At 52.2% G+C, this 21898-nt stretch overlaps 10 protein-coding genes across 10 annotated transcripts; 3 read left to right on the forward strand and 7 right to left on the reverse strand.

Annotated features, from left to right (window-relative positions):
• Positions 1 to 80: 80 nt before the first annotated feature.
• Positions 81 to 723, reverse strand: CLUP02_15961 (DNA replication complex GINS protein psf-3; the record flags this gene model as incomplete). Its single annotated transcript, XM_049294885.1, has 2 exons — positions 81 to 590; positions 682 to 723. The coding sequence occupies 2 exons, from the start codon at positions 721 to 723 to the stop codon at positions 81 to 83; spliced, it is 552 nt and encodes a 183-aa protein (XP_049152032.1).
• A 693-nt stretch (positions 724 to 1416) lies between these two features.
• On the forward strand, positions 1417 to 2249 carry CLUP02_15962 (iron/manganese superoxide dismutase; the record flags this gene model as incomplete). Its single annotated transcript, XM_049294886.1, has 3 exons — positions 1417 to 1549; positions 1621 to 1886; positions 1950 to 2249. The coding sequence occupies 3 exons, from the start codon at positions 1417 to 1419 to the stop codon at positions 2247 to 2249; spliced, it is 699 nt and encodes a 232-aa protein (XP_049152033.1).
• A 249-nt stretch (positions 2250 to 2498) lies between these two features.
• Positions 2499 to 4358, reverse strand: CLUP02_15963 (uncharacterized protein; the record flags this gene model as incomplete). Its single annotated transcript, XM_049294887.1, has 3 exons — positions 2499 to 3278; positions 3356 to 3955; positions 4233 to 4358. The coding sequence occupies 3 exons, from the start codon at positions 4356 to 4358 to the stop codon at positions 2499 to 2501; spliced, it is 1506 nt and encodes a 501-aa protein (XP_049152034.1).
• Positions 4359 to 5361: 1003 nt separating this feature from the next.
• CLUP02_15964 (HET domain-containing protein) lies at positions 5362 to 7481 on the forward strand (the record flags this gene model as incomplete). The annotated part of the gene is made up of 2 exons (XM_049294888.1): positions 5362 to 5806; positions 5872 to 7481. 2 exons carry the CDS (start codon positions 5362 to 5364, stop codon positions 7479 to 7481), a joined length of 2055 nt encoding a protein of 684 aa, XP_049152035.1.
• A 147-nt stretch (positions 7482 to 7628) lies between these two features.
• CLUP02_15965 (uncharacterized protein) lies at positions 7629 to 8822 on the reverse strand (the record flags this gene model as incomplete). Its single annotated transcript, XM_049294889.1, has 3 exons — positions 7629 to 7965; positions 8029 to 8516; positions 8571 to 8822. 3 exons carry the CDS (start codon positions 8820 to 8822, stop codon positions 7629 to 7631), a joined length of 1077 nt encoding a protein of 358 aa, XP_049152036.1.
• A 1949-nt stretch (positions 8823 to 10771) lies between these two features.
• On the reverse strand, positions 10772 to 11822 carry CLUP02_15966 (bZIP transcription factor; the record flags this gene model as incomplete). The annotated part of the gene is made up of 2 exons (XM_049294890.1): positions 10772 to 11724; positions 11783 to 11822. 2 exons carry the CDS (start codon positions 11820 to 11822, stop codon positions 10772 to 10774), a joined length of 993 nt encoding a protein of 330 aa, XP_049152037.1.
• A 1073-nt stretch (positions 11823 to 12895) lies between these two features.
• Positions 12896 to 13156, reverse strand: CLUP02_15967 (uncharacterized protein; the record flags this gene model as incomplete). The annotated part of the gene is made up of 1 exon (XM_049294891.1): positions 12896 to 13156. One exon carries the CDS (start codon positions 13154 to 13156, stop codon positions 12896 to 12898), a length of 261 nt encoding a protein of 86 aa, XP_049152038.1.
• Positions 13157 to 14979: 1823 nt separating this feature from the next.
• CLUP02_15968 (FAD/FMN-containing dehydrogenase) lies at positions 14980 to 16825 on the reverse strand (the record flags this gene model as incomplete). The annotated part of the gene is made up of 5 exons (XM_049294892.1): positions 14980 to 15038; positions 15099 to 15198; positions 15270 to 15300; positions 15362 to 15824; positions 15877 to 16825. The coding sequence occupies 5 exons, from the start codon at positions 16823 to 16825 to the stop codon at positions 14980 to 14982; spliced, it is 1602 nt and encodes a 533-aa protein (XP_049152039.1).
• Positions 16826 to 17046: 221 nt separating this feature from the next.
• Positions 17047 to 19840, reverse strand: CLUP02_15969 (uncharacterized protein; the record flags this gene model as incomplete). Its single annotated transcript, XM_049294893.1, has 9 exons — positions 17047 to 17155; positions 17280 to 17350; positions 17414 to 17526; positions 17627 to 18279; positions 18329 to 18737; positions 18788 to 19128; positions 19188 to 19312; positions 19521 to 19741; positions 19810 to 19840. 9 exons carry the CDS (start codon positions 19838 to 19840, stop codon positions 17047 to 17049), a joined length of 2073 nt encoding a protein of 690 aa, XP_049152040.1.
• Positions 19841 to 20001: 161 nt separating this feature from the next.
• CLUP02_15970 (short-chain dehydrogenase) lies at positions 20002 to 21856 on the forward strand (the record flags this gene model as incomplete). Its single annotated transcript, XM_049294894.1, has 4 exons — positions 20002 to 20972; positions 21034 to 21121; positions 21654 to 21721; positions 21820 to 21856. 4 exons carry the CDS (start codon positions 20002 to 20004, stop codon positions 21854 to 21856), a joined length of 1164 nt encoding a protein of 387 aa, XP_049152041.1.
• Positions 21857 to 21898: the final 42 nt, after the last annotated feature.

Here is a 21898-nt window from a genome sequence, read left to right on the forward strand (position 1 = left end):
TGGCAAACCAAAGCAAGCCTGGACAAGACCGTAACGATATCGTTGCGTCTGAAATATGAGTCGATAGCGTAGTTGGCTACTCAATGCTTCTTGACCTTGTCCATCCATTCCTTGGAAGCCTTTGTGCCGTCGTGAGCTTTTCGGAAAAGTCCTCGCTCCCACTCATCCAGGCCGCGGAGGAACTCCTCACCGGAGCCTCCAACACCATCATCACCTCCTTTTCGGGCGTGCAATGCGATCTCAGACGCGCGCGCTATGAACGTCTTTCTCATGGTGTCGCTAAGGTCGCGCTCGTCGAAGAGATCCAGGATGCGAGTGCCGAGTCCGTAGAAGTGGGCGCTCTGGTCTCTAACCGGCACCGAGCGCGCATCAGCCTTGAGTGCTTGTACGACTTGATTCGAGAGTGAGGGAGGAAGGTTCAAGGTGACGGGCGCCTTGGAGTCGTCGCCGGTGCCTGCATTGGCAAGGGCAAGCATCTCTGCGAGCCAGAGAGGGAGGCTGACGTTGGTTCCTGCCTTTAAAGCATGCGAGGGATTATTGTCGAGATATCCGAGGTCGGCAACATCGAGTTCGAATTTGCAGGGGACTTTCTAGGCGGTTGTTAGCTTTTGTCATCGATTATGCCAAGCGTGAAGGTAATGGTATGAGTAGAGGGGCATGATATAGGGAATCACTGCATACCTCGGCATCTGTGAGAATGGAATCAATGTCGTAGTAAGACATGTTGGCTACTTTGACTAGATCCTCGCTTCGTTTGACTGGGTGTTCACAACTGGGATATGAGATCGAACCTGGGAGGGGGCCTGCTAGTGAAGCTTGACGCGTCTGGCGATGCAGCAGACGCGGTTCTTGGAGCCCAGCCACACATCACCCCGCCATGTCTGTCACTGTCAAGCCACATTCCTTGAGTGAGGCTGTGGCTGTGTGTGCATGAGTAAGGCGGAGGCAGAAGAGCACCCAATGAGACGTGATGGATTACCTAAGAGTGTACCAGAAGCTCCAAGGAAGCTGGAGGTGACAGCTCCCCACTTTTAGTGGATGACGACATTTCTCCACGTCTCTCATTCGCTGAAAGCTTGATTAGGTGATTAAGTACCTAAAGCAGTAGACGGGGGAACCGCTGGAGGAACACGGGGAGAAGCGCAAAAGCGCTGAAGAGCGAGCCCGGCCAACAACAGCTCGGTAGCCGTAGCCCGGGGGGCAGCTTTTCTGGAGATCCGAGCTCCCTCACGTAATAGCCGACCGAACCTCCCGCAATTGACATCATTCTGAGATTTGCACCAGCATTTGTCAACCCGCCAATCCAACGTCAAAAGGTACTTTTACGCCCTTACTGCCTCGCTCCTTTGGTCTTTATCATCTCGGAAAACTTGATCAAAACCATTGACACTAATCAAAAGACATAGAATACGCAAAATGTCGTCCACTCTCCTCCGTACCGCGCCCGTCCTCCGCACAGCTCTGCGAGCTGGTGCTGCTAAGCCTGCTGCTGCTGCTTTGGCCAGCACCAGCTTCGTTCGCGGCAAGGCTACTCTGCCCGATATCTCTTGTAGGTAACGCCGGTATTGTCATCGTATTCGTTGCGAGGATACAGACGCGCTAATGCCTCCTCCTACGCAGATGACTACGGCGCCCTCGAGCCCTACATCTCGGCCCAGATCATGGAGCTTCACCACTCCAAGCACCACCAGACCTATGTCAACGGCCTCAACACCGCTCTTGAGACCGTCGAAGATGCCAACGCCAAGGGTGACTACGCCAAGGCTGCTGCTCAAGCTCCCTTGATCAACTTCCACGGCGGTGGCCACGTCAACCACTCTCTCTTCTGGGAGAACCTTGCCCCTGCCAGCAGAGATGGCGGTGGTGAGCCCGACGGCAAACTGGCTGTACGAGACCTCTTCGAAACAAGTCCACACTCTGCATTGAGAAGATACTGACACGTTCCACAGCAAGCCATCAAGGAGGACTTTGGCTCCTTCGACACCCTGCGCAAGCAGATCAACACCTCCCTGGCCGGAATTCAGGGTAGCGGTTGGGCCTGGCTGGTCAAGGACAAGACCAGCGGCACCCTCGGCGTCGTCACTCGCGCGAACCAGGACCCCGTTACCGGCAACCTCGAGCCTCTTCTCGGCATCGATGCTTGGGAGCACGCCTACTACCTGCAGTACCAGAACCGCAAGGCCGAGTACTTTGACGCCATCTGGAACGTTGTCAACTGGAAGACTGTAGCCAAGCGCTTCGAGAAATAAGCAAACAAGGGACACATGTACGATATGCAACTGCTGATACCTAACAAAAATTTACCGTGTTTGACCAATGCCAGCCTGTTGGACGACAACGTGCCAGGCTGTGACAGCCATCTCAACCTCAAACGTTAGACATTCTAGGATGAAATTAACAAGTTTTGTAACTATGGTACTAATGGCAGCACTACGGCCTTGACCGACAGAAACAAGTCCCAAACTCCTCGCTCTATTCAACAATGGTTCGACGCCATCTCATGGTATTGGGAGGAACCCCATATCTGCCCACTTGCTGCCATCAAAGTGGACATGCTTCAGCTGCCGGTTCGCTTGGAAGAAGCAATGACTGAGGTCATGCGATGCTTCCAGAGGCACCTCCGGAATCTTTGCCGACGCAGCTGTGACGCAGGCGATATGTGTTGGATTGTCAGCACCATCGAAGACGGAATCCGACTCTGGCCCTTTCCACCCTGTCGTGTCGTCCTCATACACGTAGGATATCTTGCCAGTCTTGGAGTCCTGGTACAGGACCCATGTGTTGAGGGCCTCTGATTTTTGGCCGCCAGAATCAAGCCGAGCTACCGCGAAGCCAGCCATGGTAAAGTTCGAGTCGACAGTCACCGGTAGCTGGCCCGTCGAGGTGAGCTGCTGGCCACCAGATGATCGATCATAGTTTTGTAGATGACCGTCGGTGCTACGGTATATGATGCGTGCGCTTGATGCGGATGTCAGGTCTCCAGCTGAGTGGATTACTTCTCGAGGAAGAATCACCAGTGCCGAGCCCGGAGACGCCGTGACCCCAACTATCTTGGGCTCTTGGAACCTGGGCGACTTGTAATCGAAAAAAACCTCCATGACGTCTCCGTTGCTTGCCTGGATAATGGTGGACGGCCAGTATGATGCCATCTGTGTTCCCGTGTTGCTGATGGTGTAACCTGCCTCATTGACGCTGTCTGTCAGACCCCCTCTCGAGAAACCTTCACGCCAATTGACGCCGAGAATCTTGTCTGGCGATCCAAGATAGAACACTTCGGACTGCGGGATTACAGGCAAGGGCTTCACAAGACGTCTTTAGTGAAAGGTCCACCGACGAAGAAAGGGTAAATACGAACCTCATCGGGCTTGGTCCATAGCTGACCGGCGCCGAAAGGAGAGCCCACTTTGGGGGCCGCCCCAGCTTCCATCGGGGGAGTCCAGGCTTGATAGATGGTCATGTATTGAGACCGTCTCAATGAACCGTCTGCGCCCTGGAAGAAGACTTGCAGGGTGATGTCGGAATCGTATCGCCATCCGACAGCAGATACAGCCGAGTTCTGCATAATCTTAGTAGCGCTCGTCGATGGCGCATCGCCGTTTACCGATCCCGGACCACCCGTTTGTGATTGTGCGCTCCGGTTCACCGTCACCCTCCATGCAGCCACGCCGCCGATGACACCTCCAAGAACCAAAACGACTAGAGCCACCGTGATTGCGATACACCACGGGAATCGCCGACCCGGCCGCTGATCTCTCTGTCCTCCAACATGGCTTTCAGGGGCTTGCGAGGAGTAGCCATTGTCCAACGTCTTGTGCTCACTGTAGCCCGAGCCGTTTTGTGAGGAAGATTGCCAGTGACTTGCTCCATTGGCGATAGCTATAGGAGTGTTGTCGTAGTGTGTGCTTACTTCAAGCCCTGGTTGAACAGCCTCGGCTGGACGGTTCATGGTGAGCGGCTTGTGAGGGAGGAGTTTCCTTTGTTCCAGTTCAGAACGAGCGTAGGGGAGTACGAGATGACAAAAACACCAAAGTTTCAAGAGTTCAAGAGAACGAGTGAGAGTGTTTCGTGGATCTCTTGCCGTATGTATACCTGGGCTTACACCCGACCCCACGCTAAGGCGAGGCTTTTACTCACTTCGCTTCATCTTGTTTCAATACTTTCCAAATCTACGGGAGACCATCCAAGGGCTCTAAAGTCTCGTGTCCTTCTTACCCACTCTGGAGGCTACCTACTTTGAGGACCGAATCGGCCCCCAGGTTCGACGTCAGAACACGAGCCAAGATCTGCGACTGTGCCTTCTCGCCCGCTGGAGGAGCAATGCCAGGTGACAGCCGACATCGAGATGCCCACTGCTCCATTGATGTCCAAGGTGGCCTCGTCAGAATTTTCCCCCGTCCAATGATAGGGTCTTTATTGACGCGTAGGATTCTCAAGTTCACCTCAGACTGGATAACAGACATGAATTTGGCAATCATCAGGCTCCATACACTCTATGAGACTTGGAAGACGTTGACGCCAAGGAGGCGGCACAGCAGGGTCTCTAATTGCGGCCTCTGGTATCCTGCAGCTAATAGGGCTGGGCTGACTGATGTGACGATTCATAACGCAGAGCTTCATGCACTGCCAGACGTCGGCTGCACTGGAAATACCAAAGTCCCTTGCCAGCGTGCCATCGCTTTGCTGGTCTTGATGAAGGAGAGCATGGACAGGGACTTGAAGCGCCAGACCGGGAGCCTGGCTAATTGGCCGACAGGCAACGAGCTGACAACACTAAATTAACCTTGTTTGTGACTGAGAACGGGTCTGAGACTGGATGATGATTCGTGGGTTCGCTTTTGGGGGTTAATTCTCCAGTCCCATGAATGATTGAGGCCAATTACTGCATGCTGCTCTACTTGGTGTTGCAACCTTGGATCCCAGACTCCAGTTTCCCGGGATTGCGCCCTCTGTTAAACAAGCTGGCCTTGTACGACATTAGAGAAAGCTTCGCTTGACTTCATCGTTGACCGCGGTGATTGCTGGACGGCGAAACTCGCGGTTCTGTCATCTCTCTGTCAAAAAGAAAAAAAAAATAGTTTAAATGCACGAGAACCGCATCTCGGGTCGATCGGCACAGGATTGGTCCAAAGAACTTTTAGTTCGCATCAGATTGCTCCTCACGTGTGCGTATTAGGCAGAACCAAATGGTTCGCGAGTCCGCCACGTTTAGGCTTCATCGAGATTAAAATGAACGGAAAAAGCTACTCTAAATTATCGAATCTCAATACTTAAACATCAAGATAACATACCGCTTATATATTGTTCCGTCCAACTCGTTTCACTTGCCTGTATTCCGTCGTGAGAAGTAATCTTACCTTCAACATGCCCCTCTGCGACCTCTGCAAATCCATCCCATGGGAGGATCTCCCTCCCTTTCCGAATGAAAACTTCGTGAAGACTTTAAGCGGCTACCCACGCTTTCATCACTTAGTATTGAAGAGTCAGCTGATTGAGAAAGACACGCCCATCAAAAGGTTCGGCGTCCAGTACCATGGAAGCCTCCAGAGTCTCCGCCAAGCTGCCTCTGGCGGTTACGAACTCTGTCGGATCATCGAGGGAGAAGCCGATGCACTGATGGAGGAGATCGCAGGCCTTCCCCAGCCGAGACGCGGTCTGATGCAGACCGAGCCCAGCTGGGATATGTGGCTGACGAAGCGATCAGAGTCTGAAATATCCGGCGATGGGTTCTGGGTGGTGAATAGAAGCTCGTGGGGGAGTGACAAGTGGCTCGTCCCGATTGCGTCTATCGGCTTCAGTTCGGATGAAGGTGAGTTTCTCTCCACTGCCTACTCAACTTCAACTTCTTGATATTAATGCTCATCTGTGACTTAGATGATCCTCGCACCACCGGTTCTTCTGGTCGCGTGTTGAGAGAAGTTCCAGACGAGGCGATACTCCGTCGAGCTGTTGACTGGCTTGAGAAGTGCAACGAACATGATTATTGTAGTACTCGCGGGATGTCACCTCTACCAAGTCGTGTACTTGACGTTGGAACACTGGAGTCCGGTCCCGTCCTCAAACTCATCGAGCCAGGTGCTGATCTCCGCGATCGATACATTACTCTAAGCTACTGCTGGGGTCAAGGATCGAAGCAGTTCACTACAACAAACGAAACAATGCAAGCACGAAAGGAGGGTTTCTTGCTGGACTCCTTACCACAGACCCTTCAGGATGCAGTCTTCGTTACTCGAAAACTCGGAGTTCAGTACCTCTGGATCGACAGTCTCTGCATCTGCCAGGATGATCTCAAAGACTGGGAGCGAGAGTCGGGTCAAATGGCTGCAGTCTACTCTAATTCCTACCTCACTCTTGCGGCCACAAAGTCTTCTGACATTAGTGGAGGCCTCCTCTCGCCTCGGAAGAAAAGGACATACTTCAAGCTTCCTCGGGCAAGTTCCAGCAACGAAGACACATTCATCCTTGCGTCTGTTCTACCTCTCCACAAAGAAATCATCCATGAGTACCACTTGCAAATGAGGGAGGAGCCTCTGACAAGAAGAGCCTGGGGCTTCCAAGAGCGTGTTCTTGCCCGAAGAATACTACACTTTGGAAGCGAACAAATGTACTGGGAATGTCTCGAGGGATTCCACGCCGAAGAAGGACTCAAACTCCCACGCCGACTACCCTGTGTCAATCCCGACCCAGAAGTGATTGCCCATGTGGAGAAGCGCGCCGAGGAGCAGGCAGAGCTTCACAAAGACTTCAACCGCTCCACATCCTCTCTCAAGGCCTGGTCTCACCTCTTGCGCGAGTACGGAACTAGGGAGCTAACAAATCCTGCTGATAAACTGCCTGCATTCTCCGGTGTGGCGAAGACCTTCAGCAAGATACTCGACGACGAGTATCTAGCAGGACTGTGGCGAGGTTCCTTAATCGAGGGGTTGTGTTGGCAGCCACTGAGCTGCCAGCCTGCTTCGGGGGGCTACCGCGCTCCGTCGTGGTCATGGGCCTCTGTCGATGGTACTCCTGCGACGGGGTTCTTGGGTGAGAGTGTACCTCATGCAGAGATTATTGAGGCAAAGGTCGAGATTGACGGCGAAAATCCATTTGGTCGTGTCAAAGACGGCTGGATTAAGCTCGAAGCTCCGCTTGTGAAGATGGTCGTGTCCGACAACAAAGGCCCGACAGGACACATACTTCTGAGGACCGAGAAGGGCGCGACTGACTTCTACGCAATGCTAGATACGATTGACCGGGACTACGCTGCTAGCGGAAGTCTCCTCAATTCAGTGGAGTTGAGTGCTGTCGTTCTGGCTTTCACCTACGGCACTCCTTTCAAGGCAGATCCCGAGCGGAAGGATCCATGTGCTCATGCGCTACTTGTGGTCCCTTCGGAGGATCGACCTGGTTGTATGAGGAGAATCGGGATGCTCGTCCAGGACGGAGCAGCATTTGGGGCGGACCTACTGGCTTCTGCAAAGTCTGTTGTCACCTTGGTATGATTTGCTTGAGAAAAGTGAAGAGGGTAACGAAGTGCAGGGTATCATCAATATATTTTCAGCCTGTACGCCATGCTGTTCTGCTAGATCGTATCGACTACGTGGCAAAGGCTACGTAGTTAAGGTAGGTTTCCACGTGTTGAAAAACTGCTATAGAGATGTTAAGAAGTGCGCCTGGGTGTCTGGTCTCGCCGGCATTGAGTGCAACACGCTGATCTCCACCGTTTTGTTGATCCCTCCCAGCGACGTCGGTTCAATTCCGTCGAGCCCGATGTTGGATCTGGACGAGCTAGCGCTGATGATGTTTTCCTGGGAGCTTGTCCGCCTGCCACCGCGAACCTCGACTAGTCTCTCGCTGTGTTGTGTGGCAGCATACCAATCATTCTGTTTCTGATATGATGCAAATCCTCGGGTAGGCAATCGACTTGGCTGTGTAGGGTGATAGACCTGTGTCGTGAAGACGAGTTTAGATGCTAGGATGTCAATGCTACACAGGTAATATTAGACAGCAGCACTATGCAACACGTGGGAGTATAGGGGTATAACTCACAACATGACTACAGGGAATAGGCACTCAAGTGTATAAGCGAAGCGGTCAATCTGACTTGCCGCGTTTGTAGCACTCTGAGCAGCAATTTGAAAAGAATATGTGACGGCTCTCATTGTTCCAACCAAAGCCAGCGTCGCGAGCCGGACTTCAGTGCTTCGCATTAGATATTTGAACAGACCTCCCTTCAATGCTGCTCTTAACGATGTCGACTTGACCTCGGCGAACGTCTTGAGCAAGAAAAAGGAGCTGATACACTCGAGCGAAGCTATGAGAACAAAGTAGCCGATGTGTAGGTTGTTGACGGTGCTCTGCAGGTTCGTGTTGCCTCTTAAGATAAATTTGGCGCGCGAGACGGCGATCATGATGCGTATCGATATGATTGAGAGAACCATGATCCAGAACAAGCTGTTGAAGATCTTCCAGCCCAAGTCCTTTAAGATTCTTCGGAGAAGAACGTAACTGTAGAACGATAAACCGACTTCCTGAATCTATATGCAATGTTAACAAAAAGTACGCGGGACACCTTTGATTTCTAATCTCACCATCCAGAAGATATCACCAAACACCGACGCCGCTGCTTTGCTCTTGAGGGAATACGTCTCATCGTAGAATGCGTAGTAGCAGAGTCCGTTCGCGATAGCGCCAGCAGCTGACGATACGATTGGCACCGCGGTTATCTGGGAGAAGGTTGTGATCCCGGCGATGAGGAAGCCAAGCATAACGTTGGTGGCACCGATGGTACTCAAAATCGACCAGCTTAGCTCGAAATACACCGGAAGGAGCGGCGTCGACATGTTGGCGCAACTTGAGCAACTGAATATTTACTCAACTGTCGCATGGCCGTTGGATGTGAGAGATAACTTGAGCATCGTCTGTCGCGAACGCTCTACGATCAGTCTCGCGCTTAATACTCTCTGCCTGGCAAACCTAGTGGCATTGACCGGCGTTCAACTCACAGGGCGACTTGGTATTTTTCGGCGGCAGGGTGTCAGAAGCATGCAGTCTGGAACTCTGCCTTGCGAATCGCTCGGCACAAGGCGAATCATTTCGCAATCCGGCAGGTTTTGGTGATGTTAGGAGCGTTCGAGACGTGTATATCATGGTCTACCCTTGTCGCAAACCAGTGTGGCCGAAGTTTTTCGTCAAACCTAAGGATGATGGGCTTGGCCTCTGCTTCAATCCTCATAGTTTCCAGGGTTCAACATCGGAAATATGCACGGAAGGTGCACCTATTTCCAACCCGGTACTTCGTAAACATGGGACAATGCCCTGTGCTTCAAATCTTCGGAAGAAGGCTGCTCAATTCTCGTTCTGGTGCTCCCCAAGGCTTACCTACCTATTGTGTGCCTCTTATCCTCTTCAGTGATGAAGTTGGCATACGGTACTACTTTGTCTGCGGAATTTGTCATGGCACAGCGGCTGCGACCCGACGAACCCGTGAGTGCGACTGGCTGCCGATTCCCCGACCAGAGTTGAGCTTTAAAGTTCGAGGCACAACACCTCGGACTCCCCAGAAAGCTTAGAGCACCTCATTGCCATGTTCAAACCCCGCTTCTCTCCAAAATGTTTTTGGATCGAGCCTGAAGGGAGGGAAGCACCCTGTCCAAAGATCAGGGACTACTGCACGTGTTCAATCCGTTCACTGGGCCTAAGGCCGATGTCGAGCGAGAGGTAGGAATACGTTGGTGGCGATTTTGAATCCTGCTAGGTTTCCGTCAAGAGCACTGCGGCACGATGCAGACGGGTCTCAGCAGAGAAATCCGAGACGGGCGAGACCATGATGATGGGGAAATGCCAAGAAGACGACGGGCTTCAGGCCGATAAGTCCACGTCAGGGACACTCGGAATTGACTCCGATGACCATACCAGACTTCTGGCAGGCCATCGAGTCCCAGCAGCTCCAGAGCTGACCATCATGTTCAATTCTATATGTATGAGAGACAACTTGGAGCTTCTTCGACAGTGTACGCCAGTGTACGCGAACATGACCTACGAATTGGCTAAGCATCGTTGGGAGATGAGATTGCGACGGGAACTAATGAATATCATCAACGATTAAACGGACAGATAAGAATAGTGCGTTCTCACATAGCATGTGACGAGGAGCCTGAGTCGTGAAGAGACGGAAAGTATATCAACATAGTACGGTGAGTTTGGCACTGGCATTTGAAGTGAAGTTGGAGGCAGCGCCTCACAACAGCCTTCAAGAATGGTCAATGCTAGGTCCAGCAACCACCACAAACTCAGAATACTATGATCTTCTTCAAGATGGCGATACGTCGTATCAGCCAGTCAAGAGAAGGCGCTACGGGACACGAGAAAACGTTATTACAGCAGCTAGATCAAAGCTTACCGGGGACTTTCCACGACGGCTGTTTCTACTCGCTAGGAAGAACTCTCTTTTCAAATCAGCAGGTAGAGAGACGTCATGTTTCTGATTTCGTTCATCTATTTGTCTCACAGACAACGACGATTGACATATTTATTCCTGCCAAATTCAGTAGCTTATTGAGCGTCAAATACATGTACCAGTAATGGCCTACTAAGCTCACGTACGTAGGGTATCTTGTTCTCATCCCTCCCTCGAGTGATCGCCTGAGCAAACAGCCTTTTTTCTACCTTGTCCCGAACGCCTTTTCCATGTAATTTTACCTGTCCCTGATACATCCTGACCGCGACTTCCTCCATCCGGAACCATACCCTCGCGCACTGGGCGGTGATGTCGTCAAGACCGGAGAAGCTCTTAGCTGTGTTCTGCGCCCATCGAGGGGACTCCTTGTTCCGTATCCGCGTCGAACATCTTCCAGTCGACGTATGATTCCCCTTCATTCGTACCGTTTGGACATGGTAGGTTATCCATTTGCATCCCTCCTCCGCCAGACGCCGGTGCCGAAGCGCCCCCGGCCATGCTCGATGATACCAAGTTTTGGGCCGCGCCAGAAATGTACTCCTCGATAAAAGAGCACCCACAGCTACCGTGTTGAAGCACCATGGTCTTCAACATGAGGATCTCGCCTCGGAGCAACGCAGCCTCGTCGTTGAGGTTCTTGTTGATGTTTTCGGCCATCGCCTCCTGGGTTTGTAGCTCCTCGACTCCCTTTTGCTTCTTCTTTCTGCACTTGTAAGCTGCCTCCCGATTCCGTGCTCGGATCTTGTTCTTCTTGGCTTCGGCGCCGCTGCGTTTGTCCCCTGTGTCGATGGCGCCGCTCGTTGATGTGTTTGAGGCTCGTCGGGTGCTGCCTTTCTGCCGTGCTTCCGCGCCTGTCTTTGGTGCGACAACATCTGGTCCAGCATCCTCGGAAATCCTCGGTCGCCCCCTACGTCGCTTTGGAGATTCTATCGCCTCGATTGGTAAAGATGGTTTCGTTTCACTTGCGGAATCGAAAACCAGAGGATCAATCGGTGGGAGTTTCGGTGAATTTGTGTTATTATGTGGTGAGATGACGGAGCTTATTGGTGACGCTAATCCTTCTGCCTGATTGCTGGCAGGAGAATTTTGCCATGAATGAGGACCTTGCCCTTGTGTTGAGGCCGAAGACCGGCGGTCTACTTCAAAAGGAGGATTCGCGGCTGGAACCCGGGACGAGGCGAAAGTCGCTTGTAGATCATTGCTGCCGAATGTCTGTTGTGAATGTTGCTGCTGGTGCTGCTGCTCTGTTTGTGATTGAGGTTGCTCGAAGTCACTTATAGACTGGTCTACATGTTCAAGTTAGGATACGGCCTGAAATTGAGGAATATTTAATGGATAACCCACTTTGTTGAGGTATGCTTACACTGCTGCCGGAGAATGCCATCTCGAGCTCTCTTTTCGCTGCGATGCGACTCTTACAGGGGACGGCAGGGGGAGAACAGGGTTGTCTCGACTGGCTAGGCTAGCCTTGGCTGGAGACGAAAGCTTAAGCAAGCAATGGTGGTATCACGAAGGTAATTCTTGGTGTTACTGATTAATTGTGCGTATTAGATGGACGATAAGCCTGTCTTTGGCGAAGAACAATAACGATTTGAAGAAAGTCGAAAGTGGCTAGAAACGAGAAACACACACACGTACCGCGTCAAGGGGTTCGTGACGAGGTCCTACGATCCTTTTAAAGGAACACAGCACTAATTCGCGGAAGACGAGGTGGGGGGGCAAAGAGTCTGTGGTCTTGTCCCTGGGCCCGATTAGGACAAGCACCTCATGGCACGGCGGCACCAAGGCAAGACACGGCAAGCCAAGAAGAGGGATCCTGTACGGTGGAACCAGCGCCAGTAATAAGATCAGCGTACCGCAGTTCGGGTAAGCAGTGCTTCTTGAGAAGCTCATGGACTAATTAGCGGGGTGGCTTCGGCCGAGCTCAACAAGGTCAAAGAGGGGCCTTGACTCCCGTGAGCCTTGACTTTTGAGGCCTTGTCACATAACAGCTGCCGAGGTGCGGGATGCAAAGAGTGTTTGCCACTATGAGAGTAAGTAGCGTCTAGGTAGTGTGCAGATTCCCGTCCCTCCTGGCTTGGCTTGGCTCGGCTATACCAACATAATGCTAGCACGAAGGGAAGCGGCTTCAACGAACCCTAGGTGCCTATGTGTTGGCCAGGAACGATGGGGTAGAGAAAATAAGGGGAGGTGTTTGCGACGTCAACATGTACGATGACGGAGAGGCACTATCCTACACGGTTTCCGTAACCTGCTTTCGTTGGTAAGGCAGGGGGGCGCGGGAGCTTTCCTCCGGGCTTGTAGTGGTACGAGTCGAATCTCAGCTCACGGAGTTGTTTCCGTAGAGAAGTGAACCAATAGACATGTCTCAATGGCTAGCTTTCGATCAGAGGCATGCCGGGTCGACCAGGAACTGCTTACTTGTGCTTGGCTAGTTGGGCCCTTGTAATCCACTAATTAAGATGGAATCTCCCTCTTGTTCTCTTGTCCATGCTCGATCATTCCCGTGGCATACCCACTGTGCCACTTTGATCTACCATCCCGAGTGTCCGAGGTATGCCATTGGATAATTACCAGAGGAAGCAAATCGGAAATGTGGCTTGCCTTGAAGTGGCGAACCTGCAAGGAGGAGTGTGCCAGTGTGCCTCGGAGCCCCGGCTTGGACGCGACGACGAGCCACAGTTTCGACCCCGCGAGGCAGGTCAAACAGGCTTTCATCTTACATGTGCCGTCGCAGCCACGAGCTGGTGAGCGTCAAATGGCCCTTGAAATCTCTGGGCTGTTGGCGATTCTCCACCACCGCGTCATCACTGGGTTGCTTCATTGAGATACCTTTCGTTGGAAGACGGGAGTTCTTCTTCGCGGCCCAATCCTGACGGTTCCTAGGTCAATCGAATTGTCAGTTACGATTCGAGTTCTGGAATCCTGGGACTGCATCGTCCTATCTTTGCGGCTTGCCAATATTTCCGTGGTGCATTACGCTCCAATGGACGAGCCTTTTTCAGGAGCAAAGATTGTCTGTGACCCTGTAAACTCCGATGGAATTCCTGATCTCGATTTGAAGGAATCCCATTCTGCTTAGCGATCACATTTCTGGACCACCACTCGACGCTAGTTTAGCGCATGGGTTATCATCTTCTTCGGAGCACAATCTCCACGAATTTCCACTGACATTGAAGTTTCTGTCCTTGTCCCTCTCCAATTTCTTCCACCCGTGCCACTCATTACCCTACTTCTCACAGGAGGTGTGGCGCAGTTGACTCTCTTGAGTTGCCGGCAACGAGTAGTCACACTTTGGGGTTTAGAGCAACTGCTCAATCATGCCACTCAGAACTGGGGTCATTGCCTCTTCTTGACATTCCCTTACTTGGCTAACCCACCGTCAGCTGATTGGCTTCAAGTATCACTCTACTGCAAATCTCTAGCGTACAGTCACGAGGGAACAAGCTAGAGCCGAAACTCGAACCGCAGATGGTCCTCCGTCCGGGCCGATCGGCCTATTCCGCACAAGTTTCACCCGGCTATCGGACTAGTCCCAGAAGTGAGGGGTTTGGAGATGCTTCTACCTAGCTTATCCCGCACAGCTCTCCAAACTCTAACCATTGACAGTAAAAGGCCGTCCGCGTCTGCAGCTAAGTACGCACAGTGTATCGGTAATGCAAAGCCTGTCTGCTTGAGCCGTGCATCTGTAATGCTGTAGCTGGTCTGACATTTTGATGTCGGATTGTCTTCTATTAGGACAGGTGCTACAGAGTAGCGACAGCATAGCGCTCCCCTTGATGGAAACAAAAGTTCCAGTCTTATCAAGCTCCTGGCATTCTGGCACTTGTACCTCAACCTCAAGTCGTTCACTCAACCCACCTCACTTCTACCGGGCACGCTTTTCGTAAACACCTCGAAACTTTGAATCAGTATTTATCTGATCCCGCAGCTGCGGCTCGCTCTTTTAGGATTGTGTCCCGATGCCAGCGTCTGAGCCATCTTGGACTTGAACGGACTGACCGTCAAGATCCAACCCCCAACCAGGTCCGGCCATCGATACGATAGAAACGAACGCCATCATGGGCAATCACGATGGTCCGATCCAACTTCTACTTGCAACGGTTTCTCCAGGCTCGGCTGGTGTCGCTCTTTTTCTCGCTCTCTTCGCCGAAAACAGGCGCATGCTAGTGTCAAGTCATACGCTATCTGCGGCGTTTGGTTGGCACCAGAAACAAAAGACTCGTGACAACAGTTTTAATGACCGTCGCAAGGGAAGTTAGGAACCTGCCACTACGCTCTATTGTCTTGGTCCAACTGAATGAGACTAAGCTGCAATTCAGTGGTGCTCTTGACACGGATTGTAATTATTTGCATTTACTATGCGATTCGAGGCCCAAAGTCTAGTCCCAACTGTGAATTGGACACACTATATGATCATGACAAATCGGAGTTTAGGACAGGCCTACATATACATGGCTCCTGATAAAATCGCATGCAGTAGATCGTCAGATGGCTAGCTTGTTTGCTTTGTAGCAAAGTTTACGTTGCTCAGAGTCGTCTCATTGAATACTGGAGGCGGTAAAGAACCAGCCATGATAATGGCCGACCACATCGACAACTTTAGGGAATGAGGTTTGCCTCCTGGCTCATGGTTCGCTTTATTGCGTATCAAGGTGACAAGAGAAAGCCTTGAACGACGGCATGTAATTCTTTGGGGGCATCAGGGACTTCAAAGTGGCTGACTGAGTCGTTTCAGAAGACAAAGTGCCACAGACAAACTAGTCATCAATCCGCTGGTTGTGCTAAGAGGCACAGGTATTTAACATTCGCCTACTGTATTTCATTCAACAATTATGACCACCGTACGACCAACACCAACGCTATTCATATGTGGTAGCTTCAAGTCGCACCGTAATCGCAACTTATGCTAACTTCGGATACCCCGTTTTGAAGACATTTTCCGGGTCGAACTTCTGCTTGATCTCCCTGAGCCTTGACAGGGTGTCCTCGCCATATGTTGATACCCAATCCATGTCCCTTTCAGGGCCCAGGTTACGGTTCCCGTATGGAAGCATTTGGCCTTGTTCTGAGAGGGAGTCGACCAAATCATCCGCCCACTTCTTATACTCTTCATATTCCGCCGCCTGTGCGGTGGTATCGATGACACCACCCGAGGGAGCTGCTATGCGATGCCTCTTGCGCAGAGGATAACACACTGACGGGTTCGCCTCGATGGCTCGACCATGAGCGGCATGGATGACAGTAGCCGAGGTTGCACCCGGTGGTGAATTGCTGCCGAACGCACTGGCTGTTCCTGGAGTGAAATATTCGAACATCCTCAGTCGAGGATACCAATGGACATTAGTCGGCGAGGGGATTGCATTGAAAAACGTAAAGTCGTCCACTGCAGGCCTAATAAGTTATTGTCGTCTGTATGGGATGGCTGCGGTACATACCTTCTGCCACCGTGTTAAGAACAGGCGTACCAAGAGACTTCATCTTCTCAAAGAAAGCCCAACCCTCTTCCAGGTCATCATTCTCTGACGTCCAAGCAAACAGCCAGGCAAATACGGGACCAACGCCTGGGAGAGCCATGTGAGTGGCTTCGCCAGTGAAATTGACAGGCAAATTCCTCTCAAATTCACCAAACTTCTTCAACACTTCGCCAACCTGATCATTGGGAAATCCGAGAAAGCCCGCCAAGAAGCCTGTCTGGGGATACACCTTGAGTTGCAGCTTGACTACAACACCAAAGTTGCCGTTGCCAGCGCCGCAAAGAGCCCAGAGCAAATCAGGATGATCGTTCGTGTCGACGATGTCGCCGTTCGCGAGAACAACACGCGCACCGAGGATTTGGTCAGCGCCTAGCCCATGGTAAGCGCTCGTGTATCCGTAACCACCCCCCATAGCCCAGCCAGCGATGCTGACAGTCGGACACCAGCCGTGGGGGGTAACGAGCTTGTGCTGTTGCAGAAAGCGCGCGAGTTTGATGCCCATGATGCCGCCGCCAACGCGGACGGACTTTTTATCCTCGGCGATGAGGATGCTGTCGAGACTTCTCAGGTCCAAGATGACGCCGTCTTTGCTCTGTGCCTGCCCGAATGTCAAGTCATGCCCACCGCTCCTGAGGCCGAATGGGATGTCTTGAGCTTTCAGCTCCTTGATGACGGCCACGACTTCAGCTTCGGTCCTCGGCCTGATGATTGCGAACGGCTGTTGGGTCATGTTCGCGTTGAAGAAGCTTCGAACTTCCTCATACTTCTCGGCCGAGTTCGTGTATACCAAAAGATTGGAGCAGTTCGTTGTGAGGTTTTTCAGCTTGGGTGCATCTGAAGCGATCTGCTTCAGCGTCGATGCTGCGGGGTGAGACCCCCGGAACTCTGGTGAAGCCTCAAGTGATGCCATTGTGGTTGACTTCTCGATATGGAATGTTGGTTGACATTGCGAAGTGTGAGGTCACAACGGCGCTTATGTATGTCCCGTAAATGCTATGCGCGGAAGGGGATCTGCTGCCAAAGCGCGCAGCGCTCATCTAAGAATCTAAACAGTGACTATTAATTGGACAGGAACCCGAGAGATTTAGCCATGCTACCGTGGGGGAGGGGTCGGCTAGGCTGACGTGAGATTTAAGCAGGGCAGTATATGGTTTCTTGACGAAAGTCCCCAAGAGAGGACGCGTACAGATGGACGTATGGCCACGTCGCGATCGGTAACAGCCGCGGATTAGTTGAGGAGCTGTCAATCTCATGTCAATTTGATGCTCCCTGAAGGATCCAGAAGGAAAGAGCCATTGTAATAGGTCGAGGTCTTGAGCTGTTAATATTCGAGAGGGGTAACGATAGGCTGGGCTTGGCATTACTAGTAGCTCAAAATCGTGAGTTGTGTATTATGCGGCTCGAGATGCGCTTGAAACCGATGATGGATTCTGGACTAGGTGTTCACAGAAGGTAAGATGGTGTAATCAACTCCTGGATTCAACGTGGCGGTCTAGACATGGTAGATGGGCAATCGACGGCCTCCGACGGCCTCCAACCGCTTCGCATTGTCTGCATTAGAACTCGACAGATCCCAGACACCTATCCAGCCGGAGTGAAGCTCGCCGACTTCTGTTCAAGTGGCATGTGCTTGCGTCTCGAGACCATCACTATGTGCTGGCTCTCGGAATTCTGGCGACGTGTAGTACTAGCTTTTCGAAAACCTTGATACCGGCAGAATCATGGACATTTTCGGTCCAAATGACATCCTCGAGCTTGGCCTTGGCTTCGGGCCATGTAGGTCCCAGAGAGTCTCGCAGATTGGCCAATTTCGGCAAAAGCCAACGGTCGTCCTGCTCTTCAAAGACGGATATGGCACCGATAACAAGGCTCCAGGCCAGTAGGAGTTTCGTGGCAGCGCATGTGGAGGCTGAGATCTCGAAGTTCTTGCATGCTGACCTAAGCTTGGTAGTCAAGGAGGTGAACTGGAATTTTGCACCTTGTACCTGGAGGAAGAGGGTGGTGATGTAGCTGATCATCCCAAGGCGACCTAGTTCGGCCAAGGCATTGTGTGCTGTCGTCTCCGAATACAACAGCCGGTATTGAACGCAAGTCATGAACTCTTGAAATAGGTTCGGGTCAATCTTGCGATTGGTGTGGTATAGTGCGGTCGCCAGGCGGGAGAAGTCGTGGAGATCTTGGAAGACGTTGCCCAAGCGACTGTCGGCGGCGTCTAAGAGAAGTCGTATGCTTGAAGAGCCAGGGCAGACCTCGGAGCCAACAGGGACTTTGCCCAGTATAGAGGAGAAAGCAGGCTCCCATGAGAAGGTATCCCGGAAGTAGAGCGGCTTCTCGCCGGTGCATAAACTCCAGCCAATGTCCACCCTTTGCTTCGTCAGATGTTGGGCATGAGATATCGAGGAATGGCACGTACCGGCAGATCTTGACCTGTAATTGAAGATTGTGAGAGAAGCTTTCGATTCCTCCCCTTAGCTTCACTATCTGACGCATGCCTTGGATATGTGCGGCGGCATTGTCGCGCTGTCCGAAGATTTCGGCCACCATACACATGGACACAATCGTGGCGATGGTCGAGTCGGCCAAAGCCATGTCTTGGTCCGCAATATTTTGGTTCAACAGCTGGAGTGTCTTCCAAATATGGAAGTTGGTGTGCTTGCTTGGGCTGTCTCCTTTGACAGTGTCGTTCATCAATCCTACCGTGAATAAAATCGAGTGCAGAAACGCGGCATCTGTTAGAAGCCAGTAGAACCACGGCGTCTTGCTCTCGTCGTACTGCAGGCACCATTCGATGGGGTACATCGTCTCTTTAACGACGGCGTAAACTATGACCAGGTGAGCATAACGACAAACTCGGAGCAGGGGCCAAACCCACATTCGAATAGCATGCCTCGAGAGGCCGCGTCAATATCGTCGGCAAATTGGAACATGTAAAGGTCATTGGGTGTGCGGAATACATGCTCGTACCAGGCAATCTTGTAGAGCTTTTGTTTTCTCGGCTCTTTGACGAGAGCAGTGAGTGACTTGGGCGCAGGTGGTTCCTCTGGTTCCTGTGGGGGTTGAGGACTAGTCTGGTTGACCCATTTGGTCGAGCGCTTTTGGCCGCCACGAGACGGGCGTGTATTCTTGCCTCGCATGACATGACTGCGTATGAGTTTCCGATCGTCTGTCGTGGGCTTTCCAGATGTATCTGTGATGACAAAGGCAAATCCCTTGCTGGCTGCAGTAGCAATGTTAGAGTGGACGATCATGGGTAGATGGATTAGAGATCATACTAGGCCGTTTCTGGTTTCCCATCTTCAACCCAGCGGATCTCAAGGGTCCTATTGCCTCTTCCAGTGAATGATCGAGTGGAGTTCTCGTATGTAATCAGCAATGGCTTGATGGAGACCTGACGGAGCTAAGGGTGCAGTCGAAACGAGCTCTGGGATGCTCTTCGAGCTGAGTTTGAGGTGAGAAGACCGGTAGGGAGGAAGAACTGTTTACCCAAAGGGGAAAACAATCGAGGAAACGGGTCACGGAGCGTTCAAAGGCAACGAAGACCAAGCGTAAGACGGCCGGATTTACCCTGAAATCTTGCCTTATCCTGGCCCAATTCCCCCCCTCACTACGACAAAGTAAGCTGGCACGACACGACCAAAGTCCCTTCGCCGAGTACTGATTGTTGCCTTCTTCCGGCCTAGCGCCGATCCTTCCGGCCTGAGCCCCGCTCGCTGGCGGCCGCTCCGCCACGTGATATCCGGCGGTTTAGTGGGCCAAGGCACTGGCGGGGGATCCGTACACGCCGTCCACACACCGATTGCTTTCCGGTCTTGGACAAGCCCTGCTTCTCACACTTGATTGATGCCCATATTAGGTAACCAGTCGGTCTTCCCTTTCGAGACAGCAATCCATCACCAGGCATCCACGATGCCTCAACTTCAGCCATCTCTAGCGTTTCAGTGCCTCTGCCCTCCGGTCTACGCGCGTTCAAGAGTGCAAACGCCTTACGTCCCAAGATTGAAGCTGCTCATACCTCAGACGACTTGAAAGCTATATATTCAGCACGAATCCGATGATGAGTCTCAACATGCTGCTCTGCACAGATCAATGCAATCACATCAACAACCGCAACAACCACAACACCTTAGTTCTTCTCACATCACCTCACAACTCATCATGACGAGCTCACTTGAACTCACTCCCCTGACAATGGGGCCAGGCAGACTATTCCTTAACTCCCAGTTCTGTGCCACAGTCCGAACACCACCAAAGGACCTCTCCCTCTCCGGGAAGACGGCTATCGTTTCTGGAGCCAATATCGGGCTGGGCTTCACTGCCGCACGCCAGCTGCTCGATCACAATCTCTCACGCCTCATCATCGCCGTTCGATCCGCTGAAAGAGGAGAGGCTGCCGCAAAGACCCTGAGAGAAAGCCACCCCGACGCTACGGTCGAGGTCTGGTCTCTAGACATGCTCTCATACAAGTCCATCCAGGACTTTGCCAACCGCTCTTCCACCTTGCCCCGGATCGACTACGTCATTCTGAATGCCGGCATGGTTCAGGAAGACTTTAGGCTCTCGCCGGCAGGCCATGAGCAAGTCTTCCAGGTGAACTATCTGTCGACTGCCCTCCTCGCCATCCTTCTCTTGCCAGTCTTGAAGTCCAAGAAAGCTTCAGGCCAGCCAAGTAGATTGACAATCGTCAACTCGGGTACGGCCTTTATGGCCAAGTTCCCGGAGCAGGACAAGATCCCCATGATAGCCGCATTTGACGACGAGAAGGCTTTCAATGCCACGGATCGGTATTCGACGTCGAAGCTCTTGGGTCACCTCTTCATCATCAAGCTCGCCGAACACGTCCGAAGGGAAGACGTCGTCGTCAACCTCGTCGACCCGGGTCTCTGTAAAGGATCAGGACTTCACCGCCACGTCGGCAGCCTCATCAAGACGATAGCGGAGGTGGGAAAGAGCTTGACGGGGAGAACTCTCGACGTCGGAGCGTCAACATACCTTGATGCCGCTGTCGTCCGAGGAGAAGAGACTCATGGAAGCTACTTGATGGACTGGAAAATCTTTCCGTAAGTGCTGACTGCCCACGCCCTTTCGCCGATGGACCTCGCTAACCGCTCGCTGACAAAGCTTTGCCAACATCATCTATACACCACAGGGCAAGACCGCCCGAGAGCAATTGTGGGAGGAGACTTTGCAGGAATTGGACTTTGCCGGGGTGCGCTCGATCCTTCGCTCCATGCAGTAGGACTCGCGATAAGGACCTCGCTTCCTTCCGGGCCCTTTTGCCCCGTCAGCCTGGGACTTGGCATTACCTGGGGAACATGTTGGGTCGTATGCAGAAAGTCTAATTGCTGATTGATGCAGTCGCCTCGGATGGATGCAATAGTTTCTGGTGTCAGTCTGCCTGCTTTTCTTGCTCCGTTTCCGATAAGGTGTTTTGGGTGGATGGGCTTCGCTTAGATATCTCGTATCATCTTTGGTCATTCCATGGGTATTCTGGTCTACATAGAGTAATTAATTGGCAGTCTCACTTCTCTACCGATTTGTCAGTTCCAACAACACCCGCTTGTGAACGCCTCAACCGCAGGCAGCCCATCATTATGTCTGGCAAGTGGTGGCGTCAGGATGCTGTGGCGAGCTGGTATGGTGGCAAGCCGTGATCCACGAACAAGGGAATGAGTACGTGACATCTATCTCGAAGGCTTAGAGATAACGATAAATCTCAAGCTGACATTCATCTACTGAAGTCCCAATCCTTCAAATCGGATGAACCGTCCGTTACGGCGCAATTGGCGGATGCAAGAAGGCGGAAGAGGTGTGTAGATCGAAGCGAGAGCTCACCATAAGGCGCAAGATCATCAAGATACTGCGTCTTCATCGGTGCAGCGGACACCATCTAACGCCGTCTCGCAGTCCACGAAGGTCTGGTCCCGGTACCAGAATCCTGTAGCCTGGCTACGGCAATTTCCTGCTTGACATGACAGCTTATGCC

Source organism: Colletotrichum lupini, chromosome 9 (genome assembly GCF_023278565.1).
Source record: "Colletotrichum lupini chromosome 9, complete sequence".
Classification (NCBI taxonomy): Eukaryota; Fungi; Ascomycota; class Sordariomycetes; order Glomerellales; family Glomerellaceae; genus Colletotrichum; species Colletotrichum lupini.